At 41.0% G+C, this 27,956-nt stretch overlaps 5 protein-coding genes across 6 annotated transcripts; 2 read left to right on the forward strand and 3 right to left on the reverse strand.

Moving 5' to 3' along the window:
- Positions 1-1,380: 1,380 nt before the first annotated feature.
- Positions 1,381-5,986, reverse strand: hapstr1b (HUWE1 associated protein modifying stress responses b). Its single transcript, XM_018699771.2, has 4 exons — positions 5,548-5,986; positions 3,718-3,798; positions 3,290-3,565; positions 1,381-3,184 (listed from the first exon to the last, which is right to left on the reverse strand). The coding sequence occupies exons 1-4, from the start codon at positions 5,741-5,743 to the stop codon at positions 2,946-2,948; spliced, it is 792 nt and encodes a 263-aa protein (XP_018555287.1). The 5' UTR covers positions 5,744-5,986; the 3' UTR covers positions 1,381-2,945.
- Positions 5,987-6,928: 942 nt separating this feature from the next.
- On the forward strand, positions 6,929-14,887 carry abcg2b (ATP-binding cassette, sub-family G (WHITE), member 2b). Its single transcript, XM_051070265.1, is given in 20 exon segments — positions 6,929-6,966; positions 7,061-7,213; positions 7,979-8,038; positions 8,135-8,252; positions 8,359-8,514; positions 8,980-9,137; positions 9,403-9,554; positions 9,951-10,043; positions 10,571-10,722; positions 10,980-11,131; positions 11,748-11,837; positions 12,096-12,220; positions 12,561-12,568; positions 12,758-12,883; positions 12,885-12,905; positions 13,015-13,035; positions 13,037-13,105; positions 13,224-13,276; positions 13,374-13,503; positions 13,505-14,887. Coding segments are annotated over 20 exon segments (1,893 nt in total). The 3' UTR covers positions 13,523-14,887.
- A 209-nt stretch (positions 14,888-15,096) lies between these two features.
- Positions 15,097-16,254, reverse strand: LOC108899358 (proline-rich protein 18-like). The gene has a single exon (XM_018699758.2). The coding sequence runs from the start codon at positions 16,146-16,148 to the stop codon at positions 15,177-15,179; it is 972 nt and encodes a 323-aa protein (XP_018555274.2). The 5' UTR covers positions 16,149-16,254; the 3' UTR covers positions 15,097-15,176.
- A 478-nt stretch (positions 16,255-16,732) lies between these two features.
- Positions 16,733-18,067, reverse strand: LOC108899369 (lipopolysaccharide-induced tumor necrosis factor-alpha factor homolog). 2 transcript variants are annotated; one of them, XM_051070247.1, is made up of 4 exons: positions 17,900-18,067; positions 17,679-17,810; positions 17,207-17,377; positions 16,733-17,081 (listed from the first exon to the last, which is right to left on the reverse strand). In XM_051070247.1, exons 1-4 carry the CDS (start codon positions 17,958-17,960, stop codon positions 17,059-17,061), a joined length of 387 nt encoding a protein of 128 aa, XP_050926204.1. In that variant the 5' UTR covers positions 17,961-18,067; the 3' UTR covers positions 16,733-17,058. The 2 variants fall into 2 exon arrangements, with proteins under 2 accessions (XP_050926204.1, XP_018555286.1); XM_018699770.2 differs by having other exon boundaries at positions 17,203-17,377.
- Positions 18,068-18,837: 770 nt separating this feature from the next.
- arpc1a (actin related protein 2/3 complex, subunit 1A) lies at positions 18,838-26,162 on the forward strand. Its single transcript, XM_018699766.2, has 11 exons — positions 18,838-19,146; positions 19,825-19,918; positions 20,229-20,333; positions 20,933-21,155; positions 21,892-21,999; positions 22,158-22,261; positions 22,361-22,469; positions 23,326-23,401; positions 23,492-23,685; positions 25,086-25,176; positions 25,268-26,162. Exons 2-11 carry the CDS (start codon positions 19,855-19,857, stop codon positions 25,304-25,306), a joined length of 1,113 nt encoding a protein of 370 aa, XP_018555282.1. The 5' UTR covers positions 18,838-19,146; positions 19,825-19,854; the 3' UTR covers positions 25,307-26,162.
- Positions 26,163-27,956: the final 1,794 nt, after the last annotated feature.

Genomic DNA, 27,956 nt, shown 5'->3' on the forward strand with positions numbered 1-27,956 from the left:
TTTATAGTGTGATCCAGTGGGCTAAATGTACTAAATTTGGTGAAGAGTGGATGAAATTTGTAGGAGTGGTAAAACAACAAAAAACGTGTTGTAAAATATCTGTGTAGGTGGAAATGGTTGTGGCCTATTTGGACAGATAGGTGCAGAAAAAGAAAAATAATTTTTGCTATCAAGCTTTGTGATTATGTGATTTTGGCACCAGCTTGCAAAAATATAATAAGTTCTTACTCAGCTTATGATCTTGATTTCCAGCTAATGTAACAGAAATCTGTTAAGTACTTTTTGAGGACTGAAAACAAGACCTCCTTGACTGAGGTCGTAAGTTGTCATTAATTTTTACATTGTTGAGAGATGCTACTGCGTAGGTGAGCCAAGCACTTAACTGCCTCTAATTCTCTTATCAGTTGTGTGACTACGTCTGCACGCTAATGCTCTGAGTCACATCAGATGACTCCTGAAATGCTACAATTTGAATAATTGGTTATTATGCTCTCCATTTCTCAGTATCTCTTATTTGTTGTAGCTGGTTCTATTTCACCCTCTGATATTGTTTCACCCTCCTTCATTGTTTCATAATTTTGATTTGGCCTTGATGTGTAAATAGCACTTAAGTAAATTCATCTTTTGCTATTTGGAAACATAAACACATGGAGACAGACAGATTGAAACAGGTTCTTCGTTCCTCCTACTCTGACAAATTAAGAATTGAAAGACTGAGTCTATTGGGAACAAAATGAATAAACATCATACCCCTGGTTGGATACATTCTTCATACTACCAGAAGTTTAAAAGTTACAGTTCTAATGGACAGTACTGATCCAAATCTTTTTTGAATGATCGATGTTTTATTATTCATGTCCCTGTCAATATGTACAGTTGCACAAGCCTCTTTAAGGAGGAAAAGATAAACCTGAACACCATAGTCTGTGTCGCCCCCTTGTGTTGGAAATGTTTAAGTACACAGTATTCTCAAAATAGTTTGAAGTTGGTTGACAGCCTGCTTCAACAAAACTCCACTGTGCAGCTTAACAAATTGAGATTCACAATCACTACATTCTGCTTTCCATAGACCCTTCGTTCTTCTGCCTTTGGTGTCTGACAGAACAAGTGAATGCTAGGGAGCGAAAGGGATGATTAAGGAACTGAGAAGGAACAACGCAGTTAACTGAGCAGGCACTGCAATAGATAATAGCTACAGCTCTCAGGCTTTTCCACTTCATTGAACTCTTTATCCTTCCTTTTCTGAGACAGGCTCGGGTAATTCATTGAAATATCACTTTTGAGAGTAATTATTCTGCACTGAAATAAGACCTTACTGAGCAGGTGATGCAAATAGTAAGACGTCAAATCCAACTTGCAGGAAAATCAAAGACAACTTAGTTAAACGCTTGTATTTTCTTTAATGTCAGAATTGTTATTGTACATGGACATCCCGATGGATTTGCACTTCTTTTTACAATATGTACCACATATAACAGCACCTACATGTTATTTACACACATTACACAAGATTGTATCACAAAGCAGTGTGTGAAACTAGCAAAAACAAGTGTCCCAAGCCTTGTTGAACCATCACACCCAAGTAGTGAATTGGCTAGACAAAATAAAATATCACAGCCATTGGCCCCTGCTAGTTAACAGGCAACTGCCCCCTGAAATTTTCAAAGTTTAAAGCTGAAATCACAAGTGTGAAAGTGTTGTAACTCTTTCTGAAGTTCAAGAGACAAAATGATGACAACGCACCAGTTGAAGTTCTTATCAATGGGACAAACGTAAACATAAAAGTAGGTAAAATGCAAGCATTGAAACACTGTTACTGCTCTTAATGCAAAGAATGCAAGAACCAGTACTCAGTCAAATGTATTTTGATGCCAACAGGGAAACTGTGCATATTTGTTTCATAAACATAACACAAAAAACTTAATACAATGCAGGACAATGGGGGAAAAAACTGTTGTTGAAAACATGTCTTGCTTTTTCACCTCCTATCATCTCACCACTCAGAATGTCAGCTAACTGACAGTGAGGATAGTCACCATTATCTGTGTAAAGTGGACTGACCTGCTTTGTGATAAAACCCTGGTTTGGGCTTCAAAGAGCAACTAATGAAAAATAGGATGAATTTAAGTAAAACAGGAAAAAAAATAGGTCAAGTGGGTGCTGGATATGCCAGAACCCTGCATCCACAAGCACACACGCAGACATTCATACACATACATACATACACACACACTCACACACTCACTGTTGCACAACCAGAGATACTGTAGCAGCTTTCTCAAAGGCAAAGACAAGTACAACACAGTAAGTGGCAGTTCTGCTGTCAGATACGCAAACACACAGAGCAGCAGCAGAATGAGATACACACACGCTGACAAGCGTTTTGAGTGGAGCCACACAGCAGGGAGACAGTTCAGCCTCCCGAGGAGCCCGAGTTTCAGTCCAGTCTGGTTTGGCCAGCACTCCACAGAGGAGGAGGAGGAGGAAGTAGTACGTTTGAGGAATGAGGGGAAGAGAACAGCAAACAGTAGGCAACAGCCCAGGTCATCTGATTGGATGTGAAGCACAAAGGAGCCCGGCCAATTAACAATGTCTAAATGCAACATTCTGCGATGTAAGGATTTCAAGTGTGACATGTGCTTGCTTCGGTTTCTGGTCTACTGAGGGCAGCCGAACATAAACAGGAAGAAAGAAAAAATTCTGAAAAAGGACAGATCTCTAACATGGATGTGTGAGACAATGGGTGAGAGGGGTGGGTGGAAGAAAAATAAAGAAGGGGAGAACTATGTGGGTTGGTAATAGTTAAGTTTTTCTTTATTTGTAGCATTGCAACTAAGATGAATAGGAGGAAGATTTCAATGGCTGGCCAAGGCATCAGTTCTCATCAGCTGTCCAGTCAGCCACCGAGGAGAGGACAGAGGAGGGATTAGTGGTGTAGGAAAAGTTCAGAGCATCCTGTTACGTTTATGAGTGGGCGAGTCTGTGATGACATCACTACAGGGGGCAGGGCCTCGTTTACGATTGGCTGTGGAATCCAGATGGAGTGCCATCTCCTCAGCAATGAACGTGTTGAGGTCCACATCATGAAGACCGTTCCTACGACGACTGAGGGACTGGGCAGGATGAGTTGGGGAACCAGGGGGACCAGAGCGCACAGAAATGCTTGCCATGGCACCGCTAAGACCTGGAAAGAAAACCGGATATATGAAACTATAGCTAACTGTATGAACTCTGGTGTCACCTTTTTATAATGCAACAGCTTCCAGTTGAAGACAGCATTTTGACTAACCGTGCAGTGCAATTGCCTCCCTGAAGGGCTGCAGATCAGTCTCCACGGAGCTGCCCGTCTCTGGAGGTGAAGGTCGGCTTGCAGACACCATGGCAACTCTAGGTGGAGCGCGAGCTGTCCGTGGAGGTGGAACTTTGCCACACAGGAAGCTAATGAGGTCCTCTCGTCTGATGGTTCTTCTGCGTTTCTTCACCCATGCAATCACCTCCTTGTTTCTGCGCTGGTAGCCTAAGTGGATGCCCAGGTCATAGCTCCGCTGACGGGCCTCCATACTCTCTGATCACACACAAGGACAAATGTTTTTAGCACATCTGGACACCACAGACCAAGTTCATCTACGATACATTATTTTACATACAGTACATCCTGGATGCAACACAAAATGCCACTAACAGTGAATCACAAGATAGGAAGTCAAATTTACTTGCCTTTATACAGATTAGTGACAGCTGTGGCTGCATTCTGGAAGGGCACCCAGAGAGAGAGGCCTTGCTGCTGACATACTCTATCTGTAAATTAGATGTAAAAAGTTAATCAGGATATGATAACTTTTAAATGACATTGCTGCTCCATAAATCTGAATCTCCCCTGGCAAAGCTCTAATTTCTTCTCTAGAGAAATTACAGCATAAACAGTCAGAACTGATCTGATACAATCCAACACACACACACACACACACACAGAAAACTAACAGGGGATGGATTGTGTTTTTAAAAGCGAGCACTTTCATGCTCAGAATAAATCCAGTGGCAACCTCAGGCACCTAACGTCTCATTATACCAGTTTGTTAATGACCATTAACAATATCCAAGTGTCAGTATGTGAAAAGTGACAAGCAGTTGATACGGTTTTTTTACTGCCTATGTGAAGTAAAATACCTGCTACGGCATGTTGAAGAGTACTGATGCAGAACAGAGTATACAAAGAACTGGTAACTCTAGTCAAGTATAAAAGTTCAGGTCCTGCCCTGTACTGCACTACCAACCATGAATTTTACAAGTTCAGTTTTGACCACAAATCTTTACATCTAATCTGCAGGAACCGTCCAAAGAGCTTCCGCAAGAAATTACTTGGTGGCATTAAATAGATAGATGTGATACAGATACAGCTGTGTTACAGTCTGAACATTGGGGGGGGGGGTGAAGGAGAAGCATCTTACTAAGCAGGATTGAGGGATAAGGAGTGCACTTGAAAAGTAGTTGCGAAATAATATTGCAAAATAATGCAGCTGTGGGGTCACATGAGGCCTAATATGAGGCCTGTCTGAAAACTAGTGAACAACGCAACCTTGGACATTTTTCTCACAGTAATTAACTTAGAAGTCAAATTTGACCAAAATGTGTGTCACCATTTTAGACCGATATTTTAAACGGTCCTCAAGTTTATTTCCTATTTCAGTTGATAGCAGAAGCTGACAGAAACCAAAACCATTTCCAAGCAACACAATTTCAATGTAGTATTTAAAAGACTCAGCATTGCAGAACGAGACTTGCAACAAGAAACATTTACGGTTATCATTTCGCCATTTTGTCCCGAGTATTGACAACAAAGCAGTCATCAGTAAAAGTCTACTGAATTGTGAGTTGGAATAAAACGTCTTTGTGCCGTTAACTCAGCAACATCCACCACACCACTGCGACAATTATCGCTGCATTTGACCGTCAACAAACGAGTTGTTTTCAGTCGGAAAACTCCTCCCTGTGTATCGCCATTTTGACGAGCTAGGTAACTGTTACTGGGCTGGACAAAAACATTTTAGTGTGAGACATAGGGAGTATATATGTGCTGTAAACCGTGAACATGTACAGCGCTGAGTAAGCCGTGTTTGAGAGCCATTTAGGCAGGCAACTTATCAATCTGTTCAGCCCTGAAGGTCCCCTGACAGCTCAGGCCACTCTGAGCCAGATTCAGTCCCGTTGTCCCACACTCTGACACGGTCACCGGCTGCTGGTTAATGTTAGCCTCCGTCACCCAGCAATGGAACCGGGTCACGATGTCGAGAAGAGAACCGCAGACTCGTGAATATCGTACACAATTTTAAAAGAATACACATTATGGTGTCAACCTTCACAACTATGGAAAAACACCATTGGTTAAGCTGTGAAGAAACAGCTGCGAATAGCTAACACCAGTTAGCCTAGCCGGTGCCCTTTGTGTCTCTCTCCGCCCGGCGGTGTTGTTAGCTAGCGGGATTAGCTTTCATTAGCATTAGCTCTGACAGTTAGCCTAACCCGAACTTCGGTATCTTTAGTACAGACCTTTATAGAGCTGTGCTACCGCGGTGGCGGAGTTCTGAAAAAGGTGCCACAGCTTCTGTTGACTTTGTTCCGTCTCCTCTTCATTTGGATCGTTCTGTTCGGCCTCTGCTAAGCACTGCCGTTCCCATTTAGAAAACCAGTGCTCGGGGCCGTGCTCTTGGATCTCCGCTTCTCCCTCCTCTTTCCTCTCCTCCATAGCTAACGTTAGGCGTTAGCTAGTAGCTTATGAGCTAGCCTTCGTGTGAAATGTAAGACTGCTTAGATTCCGGAGGCGCTTAACTGTCTTTCTTCGGTATACTGTAAGAAAAATACGTTACACGGTCCTAAGAATGTATAGAAACAAAAACAATGGTTGTTGTTAGAGCCGCATTGTGGAGATTTAAAACTACGCCCGTACGCCCTGTGTGAAATACACTAAAGTAAAGAACGCGATGACAACACCTTAGAATTTCTTCAACTAACCACGCCTACTTTGTCGATGTACTGAAAAGTGATTGGCTGCAGCGATTTTTCAAGGCGGGTCTCGGTGCCAAACACGAAGCCTGATTGGGCAACGGCAAAAAAGAGAAAAGGTCAGAGGAAAAACAATGTTGATCCCGCCCAGGAGAGTGTGCGTAGCCTGACATGCAGCATTCTGTTCGGCAGGGGGCAGCCTGGCCATGGAAATACAGCACAGGACTCTATGTGGCCAACAATTTAAGAGCACTCTAGTCTACAGTCGGGGTTGGAATTCAGATCCTTTTCTGAAGTAAAAGTACCAATGCAACAATGTATGAATACAATAGTACAAGTAAAAATCCTGCCTTTAAACTCTAACATAACTAAAGCATATTAGTGTCATCATCTTAAAGTATCAAAAGTAAATGTACTTGTTTTTCAGAAGGTCCGACTCTGTGACCATTACATAATATGAATTACATTATGACTGCTGATACATTTTCCAAACTTTTTACTTTTTTTTAACTTTTAAACTCTGGCTTATAATTGGATAAATCTGTGAGACGGTGATGAAATAAAATAAAACAAATAAAATTGATTTGATGAAATAATTCATGGAAATTAATGGAAAATTGCCCACGAGTGCGAGAGTGTGTTTGTCAGACTTTAGTATTATTGAATATGAATAAGCATATCTCAACAGTGGATGAAGGGACAACTCTTGCGCTATGTAACCAGCAGTATACACAATATAAACATTGTCATTTGTTGTCAACTATTTTGTCATAGTTTGTAATGTGTTCCTTGAATGCAGTTATGTGATAGAGATTTTTGGGGTAAAGTTCAATGTCATGCTATCTTTTTAACAGCAACCAAGTCTATGGGCTAAGGATCGAGGGAGTCCAAAGATCAGAAGAAGTTATAACAGAAACTTACTGATTGCATGTTCCCTCACCTGCCTCTCTCTGCCAGACTGCACAGGTCTCTGCTAAAAGACTACCTCTTTCTCTCTTTAAACCCCACTCTCTGACTCTCCTTTTCTTTCTCTCTGTTGGTAACACTGCTGTTTTTGAAGATGCCTAAGGAGGAACAGATCATTTGTGGTGTTGAGGAGTATTTCCAAGGAACGAGGGCCCACTGTCACCTTCAGCAACTTGCACTACTGTGTTCAAGAGACAAGATTCTGCCGCAAGATAGGTGTTGAAAAATATATCCTCAAAGATGTGAGGTAGGACATGATACTTACCTATGATTGTGTACACGTGCATAGGCATACCATTATCTTGTTAACAGTGTTATCACTGGGTAGTGACTACACGATAATATGTTAGAGCTACATGTGGAACATGATGCTCAAGGTCCTGTAAATATTGTGTGCGTCATGGTTGCTATTCTTTAACATCTGACAATAAGCTATGAGATCACACATTGTGCAGTTTGTGCCCTGTCTCATTAAACCTGTACATTTTAAAGGATTTTAAAGGTCCTTTTGTATTATTTTGTTGAGAAAAAAGTAAAGTAAAATTAGGAAAACAGAGTCGAAGAGGCTGAGCAGATGTCAAACCCTGAGCCAGAGGCAATATATTTACATTATCTGTAAGTTTATCACCACAGTATTGTAATCATTGCTTTGGGTCAAGGCCATTAAAGCAACATACATTAAGTTAAGTAATCAAAGCATGGATGGCTCTCAGAAAGCACCAAATTTTACAACATCAGAGATTTCGTTTTCAGCGCTACTTTTATAATGCTCATTTACTTCCTGTTGTACAATCATTGTCAAAAAGGACAGAGAAGATATTTCTATGAATTACATATAATTTGATGCACACCAATGAATGTGTTTGGCCTTAAAAAAAATTCTAAGAAAAACATTTGGAGGGAATTTACTACCTATAATAAACTGGTTATGGTTATTGGGTAGAATTCAGTCAACAGTATTTTATTATTCTGTTAAAAAAATAAACTCTGCTTGCTTGATGTTTTTTTGCAGTGGTATCATGAGACCTGGGATGAATGCTATTATGGGTGCAACAGGAAGCGGTAAAACATCGTAAGAATTATATGCAACAACACACAGGCACTGTCAGACACACATATAACCTGAGCCAAATGAGATCAGTATATCAGTTTCTTTCTCTTTTTTCAGACTTCTGGATCTGATCGCAGGAAGAAAAGATCCTGCTGGACTACGCCAAGGCACCGTCTTGGTAGATGGAAAAACTGTCACATCTGACCTCAGGCTCAGCTCTGCCTATGTGGTTCAGGTACACAAATACAAATAGAAACACACACACACACACATTTTTTTTACATCAAATACTGTGGATTCTTCTGACTGGTTTGTGTGTACATCATCCTCAGTGTCTCCAGGATGATATCCTGATGGGCACTCTGACTGTGAGAGAGAATCTGTTGTTCAGTGCCAACCTCCGTCTCAACCCGAAGCATCATTCCCCTACAGACAAACACAGCAAAGTAGATGCCATCATACAAGACCTGGGCCTTACAGACTGTGCAAACACGAAGGTACTGACACAAGCTGATTTTGATAGTCATATATCATTCATTATCAAGTTGTTGAAATTATATTATAATGTCCTATTCAGTCTTTAGGACTATTACTTTACTTATATCTTACCTGGGTACTGGAAGAGGTATATATTTAAAAAGAGAGACCAGTGTTCAAACCACAAATGAAAAGTGCATGAATGGATTACCAACATATTAATCCTATCTTCTCTAATGACAAACTGTGACTGGCTCTGTGGCTCTGTCCACTGTCCCAGTGTTTTGGGGTGGTAAACATTTGTTTTTATTCTGCACTGATGTTATTTCATCTTTAGTGAAGTGTGCTACCTCAGTGAAAAGTGACTGATGTTAAAGTAAAATCACTGACATTAAAAATTGCCCCAAAAGTGCATGTTCAAAAACACGTTTCTCAGTTACAATAATAGGAGTATTCAGTTATTTCCACCCTTTGTGTGTGTGCAGATAGGGACAGAGTTTCTACGTGGTGTATCAGGAGGTGAGAGGAAGAGGTGCAGCATCGGGATGGAGCTCATCACTTCTCCTTCTCTGCTATTTCTGGACGAACCAACCACAGGACTGGATTCAAACACTGCAAACTGTATCATCAGTCTGCTGCACAAGTACAACACAATTATTAATTAATCACACATTAGGCAACACATGCTCACACATAAGATACAAATTACAACTGAAGCATAAAATGCTGCTGAAGATGGTCGGGTCAAACAGCGGGCAATGTTTACTGTTCAGCTTTAACTAACATTCACTTTGGTTAGCAGTCATTGACTGCTGTTCAGAATCATCATAATGACTGTTCATCGTACTGCCATTTGTGTGTTGTTAACTACGTTAGCATAAACACATTTTTAAAAATGTGTGTCCTAGGCTGTCCAGGAGAGGTAAGACTGTGATCTTCTCCATTCACCAGCCACGCTACTCCATCTTCAGACAATTTGACCACCTGACTCTGATGCACAAAGGGGAGGTGGTGTATGCAGGAGCAGCGGACCATGCACTGGAATACTTCACAGACCTCGGTACATGATGTGTGTGTTTATAATGAAATGGGCAGGACCTTTATTAGGAATGATAAGTGTTACAATATATGATGATGTGATGAAAGACAGTGATATTATACTATCTTAATATGAAATGAAAAATAATGTGTTTAGATGGTCAACTTATATTCTATTCAAATTCTCAAATACCATGTTAGTTAGTTAGGTTAGTTAGGTCTTTGGAAAGGATATACCTTCCCACATTCGCATATTTGTTTGTGGTGCTAAACCATGTCATGTGATTCCAGCGTTGAAAGGTGAAAAGACAGCACACACACACACACAGGTCACACACAGGGTCTTATTGCAATGTTGCCTGGTGTTGTAAATATAATGTGTTTGCATGTGCGTGTGTGTCTGTGTGTTTTTGGACAGGCTACCAAATTGAAGCCTTCAACAACCCTGCTGATTTCTTTATGGATGTCACAAATGGAGAGGCAAAATCAGCATTAGAGTCAGTCACTGCAGGTATAATTACTCTTATGTAAAACTAAGAGCCCGGTAAGCATGTTTCTTGTGATTTAGATGAGAAGACTGGTTACACTAAACATCTATAGTAGAAACTGTATCTGTTGTCATGTCTCCTCCAAAATATCTTTACTGGGGTGGTCCTGGGTGTATTTTCAGCAGCATAGACACTACTGAATACAATTACAAATCCATCTGCTGCTTCAGCACCACAGACAGCACTATGGATTTATCAATACACAGCACAATTAGGCTACTGACATTTCAGAGCCATGGTCGAAGCCATAGATTCAAACTTCATTTAGATAAAGGATCAATGAGTCAGGCAGAGTGGACTTACAAATTCAACTGAACAACCCCTCTGCCCTTTGCTATCAGGGGATGGAGATGGTAGATGGCATACTGCCAATAACCAAACCATGTTCACTGGGATGTGTTTATGACAGTTATAAAAAGAGAAGTTTATCATATTGTCTGTTCTTATCTACAATGTTGCACTGTCTTCTAGCTGCTATGTCTTCCCACAGATGAGTGTAAAAACCAACTAGCGATAAAGTATCGCCAGTCCCAACTGTGCCAGAAAGTTCTTGAGGAGTTGGACCATGTGTACCGCAGCATTGGTGAAGGGGTCAAAGATCAAGAAGAGGCAGCCAACTATGCCACCTCTTTCCTCTATCAGGTCAGCTAATTCTGCTATTGGACAAAACTTGTTTCTTATATAAAAAGCTGTATAAAATAATTATCCAGATGAGGGAATTAAAATCTCAGATGTTATTAATTCAATGATTAACAGAGACTTAAATGAGTTTATAATGTTATGACGCAGTGACTGTGCCAGCTGTTATGACAGTGTACTTGGCTGCCTGCTGAATGAACCCAGTTTATAACTGTCATCATGCCCATAAAAAATGTTTGCTTTGTGTGTGTGTGAGACAGATGCGGGTGGTGTGTGGCAGGACGGTGCTGAACACTCTGAGGAACCCTCAGACCTCTTATGCCCAGTTGGCTCTCAACATCTTTTTTGCAATTCTGGTGGGACTCATTTATTACCAAATGCCCTTGACACTGCCCGAGGCTTTACAGAACAGGTACTGTACGGCTAAAATGCACTAATAAAGCCAACCTAGTTTCACTAAGTGTATCTGCTCCATTTTCACCTCTGCACACACTTCACTCTATAAATATGCCACCTCTCCTCAGCCCATCTCAAGGCCAAATTGCAAAGGAACTACTTCATGGAAATAGAAGATAATATCAAAGATTTGTCTTTGTTGTTTCGAAGGGTTTCCTGGACATTTTTGCACGTTATAGACAGGAAAATGGGTTTAAAGTGAGACAGCAAATGCAAATACCTCCATGTCAGAAAAGGCTCCAAAAATGGAACGAGCTGTCAAGACGAGAATGACAAAAATGTCAAAGAAATTCATGAACTTTTTGCATGAAGGACAAGGATACAAGAGCTGGGATACGATGCCTGAATTCAATTTTAAACACAGTAAATTAGTGAGATAAGAAGCCGTGATGTCAAGATGAGGAAACGCTGTTAATATGTGAATATGAAATGCTGTTAATAGGCTGAAGTTTATGAGGAGAAATCGCAGGTCAGAGTGTCCCTTTGCTGACATTTTCTGCTTGTGCTGCTTAAGAATCAGATGAATCGATAACTTTCAGATAAGTCTCTGTCCCTCCCTCTCTCAACAACAGGAGTGGAGCGTTCTTCTTCCTTATCATCAACATGGTGTTTGGGAATCTCTCTGCTGTTGAACTCTTTATCAATGAGAGGGCGATCTTCATGTGAGTGAAAAATAAAGCCTGTATGTGTGTGTGCATGTGTGTGGGTTTAAGTACAGATGTATGCAGATGCTTTGTATCTATGACAACAACAAAGCTAACAATATATTGGTCCTTTAACATAACATTACATGATTTTTACTTGTTTGTTGGTGAATACTTATTGTGAATAATTCTTTGCAATCCTATGTTTTTAACTCTGTTGTACCATTTCCATTTATGTGTTTCATGAGAGTCTATGTTAATATTTCTTTCTTGCAGTCACGAAAACTCGAGCGGCTATTATCGCACTTCTGTGTACTTCCTCTCCAAGATCTTTGCTGATCTCATCCCCAACCGCATCATCCCCATCTTTGTGTTTTCAGCCATTGCCTACTATATGATGGGTAATTTTCTTGCATACAAGCACATTTATACATCATATTACTGTGTATCCTGCAGATGAGGAAAATGCCATTATGCTGCCAGTCACTAAATATAGAGAAGAGGTGCTGTTTTATTCACAGCCATGGAAATGACTATTGTACTGCTGTTATTTAGGACTCACATAGTGATCTCTAAATCCATGAGAGGAGGTTGATATTTTATTCAGCTGACACTCAGAGTGTGAAAGCAGCAAATTATGTAGTGAATAAAGAAACAGCCCAGTTCTTTCTGCACAGGCTTGGCTTTGTTCCAGTTTTCAGAAATGAAAAATCTAGATGACAGGGATCTGCCTGATTCCAGCTTTGTATGTCTTCCTGATCTGTGATGCTGCTGTTGATTGTCTGGAGCCTTTCATTTGACCTCATTTGACCTCACTGCCAGGGGGAAAGCTGCTGAAAGCAACACTCTGGAGCGGATTGAAGTGCTCATTCTTGTTTTAATCAAGACTCTTCTCTCCTTCCATTTATATGTACCAACCATCCCTCCAGGGTTGAAAGCCTGCCTTTGAGGCCTTCCTGTGTTTTGCTCTGAACATGTCTTTGGTCAGTCTGGCAGGAGTTGGTCTGGCTTTCCTCGTCTCAGCAAGTGTTTCTTCATTTGCCATGGCTAACATCCTTATTGCCTCTACCCTTTGTCTTCATGATGGTGAGATGCAAAGACACATATACATACCATATACATCACTGTAAATGTGGTAATGTTTAGGCTAGATTATTTCTCTCCCTTACTCCTTCTCTTTGTCCTCTGGTTTCAGGTTTTTGGTGGTTATCTCGTTCAATCTCAACGCCATGCTGAACTGGCTTTCCTGGCTGAAATGGATCAGTATCTTCAGATATGGACTGAATGTAAGTTATAGAAAATAGACAGAGCAAGAGGAGGATACGTGTGGTTATGGGGCTGAGTTCAAAATATCTTTATCTGAAGTGAGGAAGTTGTTCAGCCCCTTCTCTTTGTATCTCTCAGGCTGCATTCATCAACGAATTCCAAGGACAGTGGTTCTACAGCAACATCACCATGTAAGTGTGATAACACAACCACTCCTTAAAACACAAAAACCCACATGCACACACACACACACACAGACACACCGAGCTTCTCTTGTCTGTGCTGCAGAATCCCAGGGGAGGTGTTCCTGAAAATGCAGGACATCGACTACTCTATGTGGGGCTACTGGCAGAACCAGGTGGCTCTGCTGGGAATCATAGTTGTCTGTATGTTCCTGGCATACGTGCAGCTGCGACGAAATCAACCGCTGGAAATGATGACCATCCATCTGTTTATGTATCCATCACCCATTCACTGTGTCTTTATCCTATTTATTTAGCAGAACAGAAAACAGAAAAATGGAAGGTTATTGTTTTATATGTGTGCACCAGGTGAAGTAAGCTTTCTAATGTGATTATTATATTTTATAATATACAGTATTTGTATATGGAGTCTCTTTCTCTCTCTCTCTCTCTCACTCTCTCTCTCTCTCTGTCTATCTCTCACGTTCTCAAACATAAACAAACACACGTGTTGTAACATTTGACTCCCAGGTGGATAAGCTGCCACTAAGCACACCTGGTCTGTGCACGAGAGAATGTTCAGCAACAACCAAGCCAACGTCTAAGTCCATACAAAGCCGCTTATAGTGTGTGAGACGTTAGCTATGGTAAAAATAAATTAATAAATAAATATATAAAGAATAGACATTTTACACAGATCTGTTAGTTTTATGTTATTTAACAAACACACTTCTCAGTTTTCAAGGGAAAGAAAAATAATCAGTTTTATTCATGCCATGTAGAAACAGAAAAGGAATTGTCATTATATTTGTTACAGGCTTTAGGCAGGTTTTACAAAAATATTATACAGAGAAAATTATTGTATAATTGTAAAGTTTTAAATCCTGACTTCAGAATGATGAAAAAGATACACACAAAGCAAAAAAGTATTTACATTAACTCCATAAAACCCTGTCTCTCCCTTAATTTCCATTTAAAATGACTTTAAGGTTTGAAAACTTCTTATTCCACACTGCCTGTTTATTATCATATATATAATCTGTACAATCTCACTCCCAGTGCGTTATTGAGGCTGCATGATGTTTACACTGGATGATATATTAAAACCCAAGACTTTGTGGTTTCTTATGGCTGCATCATTACATCCGTGCATCATTTTGCACACATTTCCCCAAAATCCAGCCTGACATATTTCTCCACTAGAATTTGAAACTAACGAGTTTGTGAGCTGACTGCACAGTATCAGTTTGTAATGACTATCCAGCTGGTTAACAATGTGTAAAATGATTGATGAGTTTTACTGAGGTGTATGTAAATTCAACAGCAGGGCAGTGAGGCGTGTATCGAGTGCTGTGATGTAGAGAGATCACCACCTGAAGAGACACTGAAAAAAACAGTAGAGATGTGCTGGCTCCAGTGTTGTAATCTGTGTCTGAGCCTGCATCACAGTCAGTCTTTTTTCCAAGTGCATAACAGGTAGTCTTTCTAGAGAGAATCTACCTTGTTGTGGATTCACATTAATAAGCTAAATTACAGATCACAAAACTGTAATTCTATCAACACTGTTTTGTATGCCATTAAATTATAGTCACACAGTACGTCATTTCACCTTGTTGTAAAATTAAGTATAGACCAATGTAGAATAAATGTTTTCTCAAAATCACATGTAGGATATTTAGTGGTTCTTTGCACCTGCAGTGGAAAAACTCAAATGCACTGCAAATAGCCAGTTTTTACCAATTTAAAACCAATTTTTTAAAAATTGTGATCTAAAGGCAAAATATGTTAAATACTTTTCAGCTGATAAACTGGAAAACAATCATCAGTGGACAAATGAACATTCACAGAAATAGACACTGCATTTTGTTTGCAGGTTGGATCTCAGTTAAGCAGTGCCTCTCATGCACCTTTAGAAACTTTTCACACTGCTCGCAGTCTTATTCAGGCTGTTCCCCACTGTCACTGGTGTGTTTTCCAACCCACGCAGCCACTCAGTACATTTCAGCACCACTCGCTCATCCACACCATAATCCTCCTCTTCCTCATACTCCACATCGTCGTACTTGTGTCGCTCATTTAGAAGTGAGATTTTCACGAATGAGCTTATGTCTCCCAGTTCAGCATCACCGTTGTTTTTTACAGGAACTCTGCTTTTTGGAGTGCTGTGTCTCTGCGTTGCTGGTTGATGCCTTTTAGAGACATTTTCCCTTCGGCGTCTGGAATCTGCGGCGCCTCCAGAAACACCACCTCCGCTTTCAGCATTTCTGGCTGCTGAGCGTTGATGTCTCTCACTGTTCCTCCGCTGTAGCAGCAGAACAGCCTCAGGTGTGAGAGTCAGTGTGAAATGGGCCCCCTCCTGATGCCTGGTCCTGGTCTTTACCTCTGGTTCACTCTTTACTGAGCTCTGGCTTGCATGTCTCTGCTGCTGCGTCTTAGACAGGGACTCGCCTGAGCTGGAAGCAGGGAGGCTGTTTGTTTGAGATGTGGGCAACAATCTGTCCCTTCTCTTTGCACACAGCTCTGCCCCTGACACTCCTTTGGCTGTTGGCAGATGACTCCTGGGTTGGCTCTTCTTCCCCAGCTGTTTGAGGTTCAAAGTCAGTCGCTCCTTCACTGAGCTGCCCTTGTCTTCTCTTGGGACCCTCGTCTTGGCCACTGCAGTTGTAGAAGTGCTGCTGATAGGTCTCTCCCTCCCTGTCAGCCCTGACACAGAGCGTGCAATGGACACAGGTGGTATGAACGGCATTTTGGCAACACACAGGATCAGGTAGGAAAGGAGTTCAGTTTTGCGGCTGAAGTGCTGGAAGAAAAAAGAAGAGGGCACGAATGAGGAAACCGATTCACTGAGAGTGGGGAGATACTCTGATGCATCCTTGGCCATGCAGTGGTCAGCAGACGGTTGGTGTGTTGCTGCTGGGATCCAGTAGTGCTCATCTACCCTGGAACAGCCGACGTCCTCATGTCTTATACCTGATCAGCAGGAGGGTGTGGCATGGCGCACTTCAAAAGGCGTCTATGACCTCAGAAGAAGGGAATGAAGGGTTTTGCTGCATCTCACATGCTCATTACTCTCAGGCTCAAAGAGCTAAAAAAAACTTCACCTCTAATCCTCTGGTGTCATCAGTGAGGGCACGTTTACTACACACAGTGCGAGTACACATGCAGGCTTAATCCACTCAGCCTCTACTGATGACTAGGAAGAAAGTACAGTGGGAAGAATCGGTGTCTGTGCAGCGAGTGCTGTAAAATCAGTGGAAACCAAGTGTAACAAAGGCACGAAAGTTCACTTTTGAATTTATAATAACCATAGTTAGTGACAAGAACATGACCTTAGGGTCCACTCACTAGCTTTTTTACAACATTCAGCTGCATCTCATGGTCTTCATCAGCAGAGGGAAAAATCCAATAAGTGAATCTTTAAGTTTTCTGCTAGTCAAATACTAATTTAGTTTGCAGGTGTTGCTCAGAAAACATGAAATAAAGTTTGGCATTGAAAACATTTATTTGATATGATTTTGGTACAAAACATGATTAAAATATAGTTTAAAATGTTCTACATAACAGGAAATTATCTATTATACAGTTAAACATAAATCAATCCATTTTAAATTATCCTAACTGGATGGATAAGTTTTATTACAGCCAGTTTGAACTTCTGTTAAAGAGAAACAAACAAACTGTTGAGCCTGTGTGTGTTCATTCACAGCATGTCTTCCTGTGTACGTGAAGAACCCGTCGACAGCGAGGACAAATGTGATAGGCATCCTTGAAGTGGTTTACAAAAAATGGAATCAGGCAGCATCCAAACACCAACCTGTGAGAGAGAAATTACACAGCACTCTTCATCTTTTCAGTGTGTGTGTGTGTGTGTGTGCCTGAGTGTGTGATTGATGCTGGGTAATTAGATAACCAGATTTGAATGCGTCTCTGCTCACCCACATAATACAAACACAAGACACATGAGCCATGCGTGTGCCCCGACTTTGTGGGTGACCTGTGTGGTGACCTGAGTCTGACAGGCGGGGCAACTTGTCAGAGCTGGAGAGCGGTAGAGTTCGGTCTCATAGCTGACAAACTTTGGCCTGGGGGTAGACGGCGGGGGAGCAGACACTAGAGAAAAGATATTGGGGGATAAAAAGAAATGCTCAGTTTACAGTACAACAATTTACTGACTAACAAGTGTAATCATCATCGCAACAATTAACTGAAAATGAGACTGCATTAGAAATTATAACGAACGAAAAAGTCTGTGAAAATTATGAGAGTGGACAAACAACTCTACAATCACCTCCCAATCATTGTCCGCACTTTAGTCTAAAGGACAGTGTACACTTAACTGCAAAGAACATGTGACATTAAGGCCTTCTCTCTATATATTCAAAATGGAGGCAGAGTTGAAGTGAGTGTGTACCTGGTAGCGGTGAGTGAGTTTGAGTGGAGCAGCCATGTCCTGGAGAAAAGGAGAAGGAAGGAGGAGGTGGTGGAGGGCTGAAGGGTGAGCGGATGTGGTAGATCCTCACATCTTGCCCTGTTCGACTTTCATCTGAGAAAACAGATAAGCACTTTCTTTTTAACTGTGACAACTGATTATTTTTGACTCTGCAAACTTAACAGGAAGAGAGGATATTTTACCTGGAAAGAAGTAAGGGGGAGGTGTAGGAAATGGCTCATCCACTTTTGATAAAGAATCCATTTACCAGGTTAGGTGGCGTACCACAGGAAAAGAGAGTAAAAGCCTAAATGTATTTTGAAGTTTGCAGCCAGCAGTAGTTGATCTGTTGGCCTGCCAGGTGCAGTTAATTGAAACCTCCTCTGATTGGTTAAAGAACATATTACCCAGAAGTCAATGGGACAGAGGAGGAACTTTTTCTTTAAAAAATCCATCTAAGTTTTACCAAACAACCTTCATGCTTAGATTTACTGCTGTAAATTACAATATTGTATGTAACAACCATTACATTTTCAGGCTTTGAACCCGCATGCAAAATTTAAGTGCTGTGGTCAGTTCAAAAGACACAAATATTTATTCTCGCTAGGTCTAGACAAAAATGTACACAGGTATAAATTTCCCATGAATTTTTAACTATGCAGTGAAATGACACTTATATATTGGATATTTCTAGGGACAATAAAGAGGAAAACAGCATATCTGATGTAGTACTGGGTGGATTTCACCCACGGACAAAGACTTGGCAACATCAGAGACTCAAGTCTAGGAAGTCAAACTGCAGACAAATTAATTTTCCATTTTTCATCCTCTGTCTGAGGACTCCACATACCTGTTTTTGTAATTAAGTGGCTCAGAAATTCTGGCTAATATTCTTCAATCAAATGATATGGAGTTATTATGGTATGCAGTAAATCTGGATCATTGAGGGCCCCTTTGCCCGGCTGGTCTTGCCTTGATTAGGAATGATCTCTTCCCCTTAGTTCATACAAGACAGTGTGTTGGCTACAGTCACTGCCCTTACTGGGAGTTTTGTCTGGTTCACGCACTAGATGGTGTTGTTTTGTAACCGGTTAAACCAGTTTGGGTGTTCCTACTTGAACCACTAGAGGAGCTCTTTCGTACTCGTCGTAGTTTGTGTGAGAGACTTCGACGTGAACGAGGTTATTCACTTGAATGTAACAGCTAGCGTGATGATGCTAAGCTAGCTGTCAGCCAGGCATCCACGGATTTTGCTGCCGACTTAGCTACCGGATGTTCCCGGTCGTATCCTGCTGGCCGTCTTGACATTCCCTCAACATTCCTGGACGAATTCGTGTCGACTGACCAGAGTCCGCGAATTCAGGTCCACTCCTGATCTAACCTTCCCCCGCTAGCGTAACTTAGCTCGCCGGCTAACGAGACTTCACACTCGAAGAACCGGACTGACGGGGTGAGTTAGCATGGGGGGGCTAGCGGAATGTAAGGCTAACGATGTAGCTATCATCGGGAGTAATAGCATCTTTTCTAAGGAAAATCCGTGGTCTGATATAGAGAAGGGAGGCCTCTTGGTAAAAGTGTGGATAGCAGTACGATAATGCATTTCTCAAAATGACCAATCTGGCTGCCAGGCCTGTCTATCTAACGCCGGTGAAATGTTAGCTAGCAATTTGATAAACCTGCCAGTAACATTAGTAGTGATTTGCTGGTGTTAACGATTTACCGAGTAAAGTCCATTAACCTAATAATGGGAATATTATCGTAGCTAGCTACTTAAGTAAACCCCAGTCTATGGAGGTCAAGAAAAAATTGACACTGTGGTGAAAGTTATCTGGCTAATGTTAGCTTGGTAATATTATTTTAGCTAACGTTAACATTGGCTAGTAGAGGCAGGGTTTCGGTGTTTTGACCGGGTTTAGCTGTTACCAGGCTAGCACATCTGCGAGCAACGTTGCAATAAAGTTAACCGTTAACTAGTTGTCCAATTTGAGAGGTAATGAAACAGACTTTTTTTATGGACGCTGTCGTCCGTGGTGTTATAACACCGTTAGAGGCAAAGATCAGATCAGCTGTTCGCTCAGGGTTTGTTTGTTGCTAGTTTGCTAAACTAAGTTTTGCTGTGACTTCGCAGAGTTCCACTTAAGGACCACACCCAGACAAGATGTCCCTTCATCAGTTTCTGCTGGAGCCCATCACCTGCCACGCATGGAACCGCGACAGGACACGTAAGGCTCAAATATTTCCTCCTCGCTTTGAATGTGTCAACTTGTGCAAACACCACGTACCAGCGAAGGAATGTGTAACCGGCTACAGACTGTGCCATCAATTGCATGTAAATATTGTATATGTTGCGGGGAGTAGGAGAGTAATTTCAGTTAAGGGAAACAAGACTGTGACAGTTTGTGTTTGCAGCATTTGTCAGCTTTAACACTGAGTCGTTCAGCTTGGTATTGCTCAAATACCAGGAACTGGTCTATCGTGTTTGGTATCTGTACGTCCATTGTGTTAACCTGCTGCTGTCACATTGTTTTGCAGAAATTGCCATCAGTCCTAATAACCATGAAGTTCATATCTACAAGAAGAGTGGCAACCAGTGGGTCAAGACCCATGAATTGAAGGAGCACAATGGACACATAACAGGTATTTAATCAGACCGCTGCAGATATTTTCAGAAAATGTCATTTTTAGTGAACTGATGTAATATTGCATTGTCTGTGTTGCTATGACTAATGCACAAATGGACATCTTTCATTAATATGAGTTGACTCACATTTGAAATACACATAATCCTAAGTGGTCTGACTATGTCAGAGGTTATTCAATTTAAGGCTGTGCCATTATAATCCTCATCATCATGACTGTGGCACTAGTCAGCCAGTAACAATATTAGGGCTGCTACTTTGATTATTTTAATTATCAGTTAATTGGCTGATATTTTCTTGATGAATTGATGAATTGTTTTTTCTGTAAAATGTCACAATATAGTGAGAAATAGAAGAGTCCAACAACAAACTAAAACCCAGTTCAATTTGCTGTTAAATATGATGAGTAACAGTAATAAATCTTCACATTTGAGAGGCTAGAATCAGTGAATGTTTGGCATTTTTGCTTGAAAAATGATTTATTGATTATCAAAGTAGTTGCTGCTTAATTTTCTCTTGATCAGCTAATGATTGTAGTATTTAGTAACATCATGTCTCTTTGTAATAATGTGCCTTTGTCTCTTGGCTGTATTGTAGGTATTGACTGGGCTCCCAAAAGTGACCGTATAGTGACATGTGGAGCAGATCGTAATGCCTATGTGTGGTCCCAGAAGGAAGGGGTATGGAAGCCCACACTGGTCATCCTCAGGATCAACCGAGCTGCCACCTTTGTCAAGTGGTCTCCACTGGAGAATAAGTTCGCAGTCGGCAGTGGGGCTCGACTCATCTCTGTCTGCTACTTTGAGTCTGAGAATGACTGGTAAGTCCTGGATAATTAGTAAAATTCTGACATTTTGTAAACATATCTGTGAAAATTGAAGACAACAGCAGAGACAAATGAGGCTGAGTGACTGTGGTCAAATTGGTATTTCTGATTATTTTGCTTAATATTATGATCCAAAGTCAGTTATTTTGTGTTATTTTGTCATTTATTTTTTTTTCATTTATTTTTGTCCTAATAACCAAAATTGTATTCACATTAATTACTAGTACATTACTTTAGGACACAGCAACAACCATAATGCAGACTTGTCACTTAATCTGTTTGTTGACAACTGTTTAAAACTGTAATTTACATCCAGCTGACTGATAACGATCCACTTCCAGACTCAAAAGGATTTTTTTCCCAGCATTGCGCCAGTCTGTTCTGTTTCACTGTGTTCATTGCTACATATTTTCCAGATGTTGTTTTCCATGTGTAAGAGTGCAGTCTGTCTGTCTGTGCCAGGCCTGTCTGCTGCTTCTTCTTCTTTATTATTTTTTGGTCACATGGATGCATTTAGTCTAACTGAAGGCTGTGATTTGCCATGGTAAAAGTCTGCAGTATGCATTTAGAATTTCAGAATGATAAATAAAATAAATAGCTTCTATTTTCTTGTGCTACACTCACAAATTGTGCACTCACTATGGGCAACTTGTGTTTTAGTTTACCTAAAAGTGCTGACATTTTTATTTTCCACATTAAAAAAACATGCATGATTCTCTGTGTGCTTCAGGTGGGTGAGCAAGCACATCAAGAAGCCAATCCGCTCCACCATCCTCAGTCTGGACTGGCATCCCAACAACGTCCTGCTGGCTGCTGGATCCTGTGACTTCAAATGCAGGTAGAAGTCATGAGTCAGTGAGAAGCCTGTAAAAAAATCCTAACAGGACAAGAGATGAAGATTAAATGACTGAAAACCGACATCCTCTCTCCCTCTTCTATTTTCTGTTCTGTTTTTTTTCTTTTTACTATCCCTACCCCTCCCTCTCTGGCCTCTAGGGTGTTCTCAGCCTACATTAAGGAGGTGGAAGAGAAACCAGGCCCCACACCCTGGGGCAGCAAGATGCCATTTGGGGCTGTGCTAGCAGAATTTGGAGGAGCGGGTCTGTATCTCTGGCTTTATGTGTAATAGTATGAATCCTCTTCCATATAACTTGTAGTAACCCTTTGAACTAAAGCAGACTTTTTGTGTGTTTTGTTAGGTGGAGGGGGTTGGGTCCACTCTGTCTCTTTCTCATCCTCTGGTAACCGTCTGGCCTGGGTCAGCCATGACAGCACTGTCACTGTGGTGGACAGCTCTAAGACTACCAGGTATATTTGTTTCTATGCATAAAGGGATCTCATTTACAGCTTGTTTAATGTCATTTTCAGAATAATTACCTCAAATAAAGTAGATTTTAGTGTTTTTTTTTGTCTAGTAGGGTGCTTAGATAAAATGCCAGTAGACTCGCTGTCTGTGTTTGTCCACAACAAGCTGTATTTACCAGTTGCAGTGAAGGGTATGATTCTGGAGGAAGACAACTTAAACGATGGTTATCCAGTTTCAGCAAATAATACAGGAGGAAAAACGGGTCTGAATGCCTTTTGTTTTCAAAGCAGCTAAAAGCCAGAAGGGAGATAAAATGTCGATCCACTAAATCAAACAAGGAGATCGAATGGAAAGATTACTTTTTTCCAGTAACAGATGAGTACGGGTGGCTGTCTCAAAAAACATTTTATTAAATTGAACTCTTCTCCCACACTTCCATTATGTTCACAAAGCAATCCATCACATTAAAAAAAGGCAAATATTCACTAGATTATTTCTGTTGTGTTGTTATTTCTTAAACTACATGAGAAATCTATGTCAGTCATTATGTTTTGGTGTATTTTGTATATTCATAAACCATGATTTGTATTGTGATCATCCACTGAGGGTGAAAATAAGGCAAGAAAGGTAGACACCAGGTGACCTCATCCAAGGCTAGACTCACATAATAACAGGCTGTTGTCAACAAATTGCAGGTGACTTGAATTGAGGGGGCGGTGATTGAGGCTGAGCAAAGATTTCAACAAGCTCTGACTGGAAACCTGCTCACACTGCAGCATTCAAAGCAAAGCGCCTTTATTTTTGTCAGTATGTTAAATCCGATAAAGCTTTAGTTAATTTGTATGTGTTTGTGTTTAGTCCTTCGCAGCTGAAGACGGAGTTCCTTCCTCTCCTCAGTGTCATTTTTGTTTCAGAGAACAGTCTAGTAGCTGCGGTAAGAATAACCTATACCAACTGTCAATATATTTTCAAGCTGAAATGTGACAAAGATCTGCCGTTTTAAATATTTTGTCTGTGTCTTCAGGGCCACGACTGTTGCCCCATGCTGTTCCGTTGTGATGACGGTGGGACGCTGACATTTGTGTCAAAGCTCGACCTCCCCAAGCAGAGTATCCAGAGGAACATCTCTGCCATGGAGCGCTTCAGGAACATGGACAAGAGAGCCACCACCGAGGACCGCAACACTGCCCTGGACACACTGCACCAGAACAGCATCACGTAGGTCACACACCAACAAGAATCTGTGCACAGCAAGAATTTGTCCTTGTGCTTAGAACTTTGTGCACATAGAGTGAAAATAGAGGGGATTTTTTTTTTTACAGTGTACATATTGACATATTTGGTGTAGGCTACTACTGGACTCATCCAACACAGTAACAAAATAAATTAAAGTCATATTATAACAAGTCAGCTTTATTGTGTTTTAGAGGCTGTGGTTTGGAGTCCTGTTGAATTGTATCACATCACTCTGAGAGGTCATATTTTGTACTCTAGTTTTAGAAACACTTGACACAGTACAGTTCAACAACACCACAGCCTCCAAAAATATCCTCTCTTAAATAGTTTCTACTAAAACTGATTATCACCTCCATGAAGGTAAGATTTATTGCAGGGCTGTTTTATTAGACTGCTTCAGTTTAAGCTTAGTGGATCTAATAAATTGGCGACTGAAGGTATTTTCTGAATGCTCAGGAGAAGCTCTGCATCCAGTGTATTAATAATGCTATTATTCCCTGTCTTCTTAACTAAAAATTTGGTCTACCAGAATACTTTTTGAAGTATGTAGCTTGTAGCTTCAAATCAAGATAAACAGTTATCACCAGCATGTACAAATCACACAGTCTCATTCCCAGTTTGCTTTAGTAGTTTTCAACCTACCTTTCTGTCTGTCAGTCACAATGGGTGGAAAGGTGTGCCATGAATAGGTAATTAACGTATCCAAGTAGCACAGCATTAAAGTTGCTGTACATATCAACCATAATGCACTGCTGGAGCCCATTTGAATTCAGTCACTGATAATCCTATCAGATCAGTTCAGTTTCCTGTGTTTGTAAGCAAGGAACCATTTCTTTGCTGCACATCACAGGTCAAAAGTTTTTTCTGTGGTAGTTTTTTTTAACGTAATTTTATTATTATTATTTTATTTGTTTGTTTTACATGTTTTTCAATCATGCTTCACGTTCGTAAATGCGGCCTGAAGCATATTTTCACACTTCACATCTATTTTCCTCTGTTTGTTTTCTTCTTGTGCTCTGCCAAAGTACAAATGACCTCCGACTAAATACTGTGCCTGAAGCACTGAAGCTGCTGCTGCTCTGCTAACATGCTGCTCACGCTACGCCTCCTGTGTAGACACGGTGTACAGCTCACTAATTAACATGTTACATCTTGTTGTGGGTTTATGGTGGCTTATGGTCTGTTGATCCTGGCCATACCCAGTGATTTGCTCAGCCTCATTGTGAGGTTGCCCGGCAACCAGCATCTTCCCGCATCTATACTAGACTTTCCATCAAGGATCAGAACTTTGTCCAAAGCATCACTCTCTCCTCATAGTGGAACACGTCTTGATGATTTTCAGTTTTATCGACTCTTTATGTATTTACGTTTTTGTTCCTTAGCCAAGTGTCTATCTATGAGGGAGACAAAAGGGATTGTCGCAAGTTCTGCACCACAGGCATCGATGGAGCAATGACCATTTGGGACTTCAAGGTAAATTCACACATGAACTTTCATCTTCCTCAAAGCTTTAATTCCCCTGATCTCTCAGCTTTAACTCTTGTGTGTGTGTTTTCCTCCTCAGAGTCTAGAAGCTTCTATCCAGGGTCTCCGCATCATGTGAAGAAATCTTGTGAATGAATGAAGAGACGCTGCGGCCTCACTTCTCCCCAGCCCTGCCCCCCCTCCTTACCCCCACACGGCCCTCACCCCTTCTCTCCCCTTTTTCCGCCTCACCCCCCCCACTCCTGCGACGCAGCCAGTAACATACATAACTGACCACCTTATCGAGTGTCTGCTGAAGCACTGATCAGACCATAACACACTCTTGTGGGTGTGTGCCTACACTCTCACACACACTCACACACTAAAATACATGAACACGCATACACTACATGTGCACACACATGCACTACACACACACACACACACACTGAGCTGACGTGTGACATCACTGTTAATTTTTTGTTTGTTTGTTTGTTTTTAAATGAAGGTTAACCAGGTGTCAAAGTGGGAAGGTCCTCTGACACGTATTAAAACGTGACGTGAAATGTGTGTTTTTATGTTCTCTAACCTCCTGTACCAAAAGTTGAACACTAAAAGGTGCGTTTTATCCAAAAATCAGACTGTATTTCACCTCAGATTAACCTCAACATGACCTCTTAATATCAATGTTTAGTAGATCGTAGGATGTGATCGTTTACTTCATGGAGGATAGTAAATCTTCTCCAGAGGGTAAAGTCATTGTTTGGATTAGGACCCGGTTATTGATACTCTGAGGTCATGTTGCTGGTTGGCTGTAGAGAGCTGTACAGGATCTGATGGTGGAGAGAGAAAGCAGCTGTCTAAACCCTGTGCGGAGTCACGGCCGGACAGCACTAGGCTCTGTAGTTACTACACTAAAACCACACGAGATGGAGGATTTCTATGTAACTGATCATGAGGTAGAAATAAAGATGAAATACATTTACAGTACACAACTCACTCGACTGCTCTCTTCCTTTGTGTTTGCCTCCTTGACACTGGGCAGATAGAAACTGGATACCCGTAGTGGATGTGCAGTACTCGTATCTGGGTCTTTTAAGACTGCTGGCCTTATTTCTGCTTGAGTGTTGGGAACATTATGCAACAATTTCTCCTTTAAAAAAACAGCTTCAGTATCATTTTGATGTTACACTCTTGCAATGTGGAGGACGGTGACTCTGTCCCACGCCACACCCACCTGATCTTGCACTGTGTAACTTAAGTGAGCCTGGTACAATCTCCTGTGCTAAGTGCATAGAGTTACAATCAGTGGCTTTCAACAAAAACCAGCATCATTCTCTAATATTCAGCGAGGAAATGCTGACAATATTGAGAATTGTATATGAAGTTTGGTGTGCTTGTTTTAGTGACAGGACTTCTGGCTCCAGAAGTTGTGGATCATGAGGAGTATACTGTCAAATGATTGAAAGCCTTTGTTTTCTGTACATGAAAACCACTTAACTGCTCGGACTCCAACAGAATTAATTGCTACTCCTACCTCCAGAGGCTGCTGTTGTTTCACAAAGACTAATTTTGTTGCTTTAAGGGTACCCTGTGGCATTTTCTTGTAAACAAGGAAAGTTATGTTTACATTCAATGTTTCCCAGCAAAATACACTCTGTGTTTTTGAGGTTTGACAAATGTGTTGGACGAATTTTCTCACAAATGTTCTAACTTATGCATTGTTTACATCCATGTTTACTAGGATTCCAGTGTTCTACCATCTGCCAGTCTTCATTTCTTTACTGTTGATCAGCAGAATACCACAAAACCAGAAATCGGTTGTGTTGCTTGCATGCTTGTGCACATGCACAGTATAAACAAAACAGGGACCTGCTTAAAAGACTTTGCTCCACTGTGCTACAAGTGCTTAAAATCTAAAAACAAGTTACTTACTTATTATTGCACTGTGTACAATCACAGAGTAGCTAAAGATGCACATACAGGGACATAGCTGAAAAAAAACCCTTAAGAATCTATAAGGAGAATTTTAATGTTAGGTGTGTATCAAAAGATTAAAATAACAAAATGAGGCAATCTGTTGAAGTAAGGCCTCTCAAGTCTATTGTAGAACCCTATAATCTGCTATTAAAATTGAAGAGAGAGAGCCTTGTAAAAACAGCCATTCTTCACATATCCACTGTGACATTAAATGTAATTCTGCTTTAAGCGCGAGTTTTTAGTTTTTCACCACTGACTGCCACTTGTATAATCTTCCTCATAACCCCGACTGGAAATAATGAGTAATATAAAAAACTCTACACTGCAGATGTCTCAAACCTAAGACGGCGTCCACTGCTGATTTTAAATTTCACAAGAAAATGTGAGGGGATGTTTCTGTAGGAGCATGAAAACTTGGAGTTGGAATATCTGAACTCTGTAAAATAAGGAAATATGAGAAAAACAGGAACGCACACTGTATAGTTGACCACTTTTTTTCTCCTGACGCCACCCTCCCCCCCCTTTTGCAGTTTACTTTTCTTCCCTCCCCTTTTTCCTTGTTCCTCTTTCTTTATGCAGAAGTGACCATACGAGTCCCTCCCCTTTCTTTTCTGTCTTTCATGCTTCATAAGTTTTTTTTTTCCTTCCCCCTCAGTTTCTACCTCCTCCTCTAAGCAGAACATTGTATTGTGCTCTTGCTCCTCCCTCACTCTGCTAGTTTTACTGAAGTTAAACTTTTCTTTTCCCCTTCTGTTCTTTTTTTTAAAATGAAAAGTTTGATCCCAGTCTCTCACATTTCAACTGTGTTA

This window comes from Lates calcarifer, linkage group LG5 (assembly GCF_001640805.2).
Source record: "Lates calcarifer isolate ASB-BC8 linkage group LG5, TLL_Latcal_v3, whole genome shotgun sequence".
NCBI classification, from domain to species: domain Eukaryota; kingdom Metazoa; phylum Chordata; class Actinopteri; family Centropomidae; genus Lates; species Lates calcarifer.

What these genes read in the sequence shown, in the direction of transcription:
- arpc1a (XM_018699766.2), top strand. Translation starts at nt 19,855, where the DNA reads ATGTCCCTTCATCAGTTTCTGCTGGAGCCCATCACCTGCCACGCATGG. An exon ending in ATGGAACCGCGACAGGACAC is followed by an intron (nt 19,919 to 20,228) that starts GTAAGGCTCAAA and finishes ATTGTTTTGCAG; the next exon opens with AAATTGCCATCAGTCCTAAT. An exon ending in CTGCACCAGAACAGCATCAC is followed by an intron (nt 23,686 to 25,085) that starts GTAGGTCACACA and finishes TTTGTTCCTTAG; the next exon opens with CCAAGTGTCTATCTATGAGG.
- LOC108899358 (XM_018699758.2), bottom strand. Translation starts at nt 16,148, where the DNA reads ATGGCCAAGGATGCATCAGAGTATCTCCCCACTCTCAGTGAATCGGTT.
- LOC108899369 (XM_018699770.2), bottom strand. Translation starts at nt 17,960, where the DNA reads ATGGATTCTTTATCAAAAGTGGATGAGCCATTTCCTACACCTCCCCCT. An exon ending in TCCCCCTTACTTCTTTCCAG is followed by an intron (nt 17,811 to 17,899) that starts GTAAAATATCCT and finishes CTGTTTTCTCAG; the next exon opens with ATGAAAGTCGAACAGGGCAA. An exon ending in AACTCACTCACCGCTACCAG is followed by an intron (nt 17,378 to 17,678) that starts GTACACACTCAC and finishes TCTTTTCTCTAG; the next exon opens with TGTCTGCTCCCCCGCCGTCT.
- hapstr1b (XM_018699771.2), bottom strand. Translation starts at nt 5,743, where the DNA reads ATGGAGGAGAGGAAAGAGGAGGGAGAAGCGGAGATCCAAGAGCACGGC. An exon ending in GGTAGCACAGCTCTATAAAG is followed by an intron (nt 3,799 to 5,547) that starts GTCTGTACTAAA and finishes TCTAATTTACAG; the next exon opens with ATAGAGTATGTCAGCAGCAA. An exon ending in TGTCACTAATCTGTATAAAG is followed by an intron (nt 3,566 to 3,717) that starts GCAAGTAAATTT and finishes GTGTGTGATCAG; the next exon opens with AGAGTATGGAGGCCCGTCAG.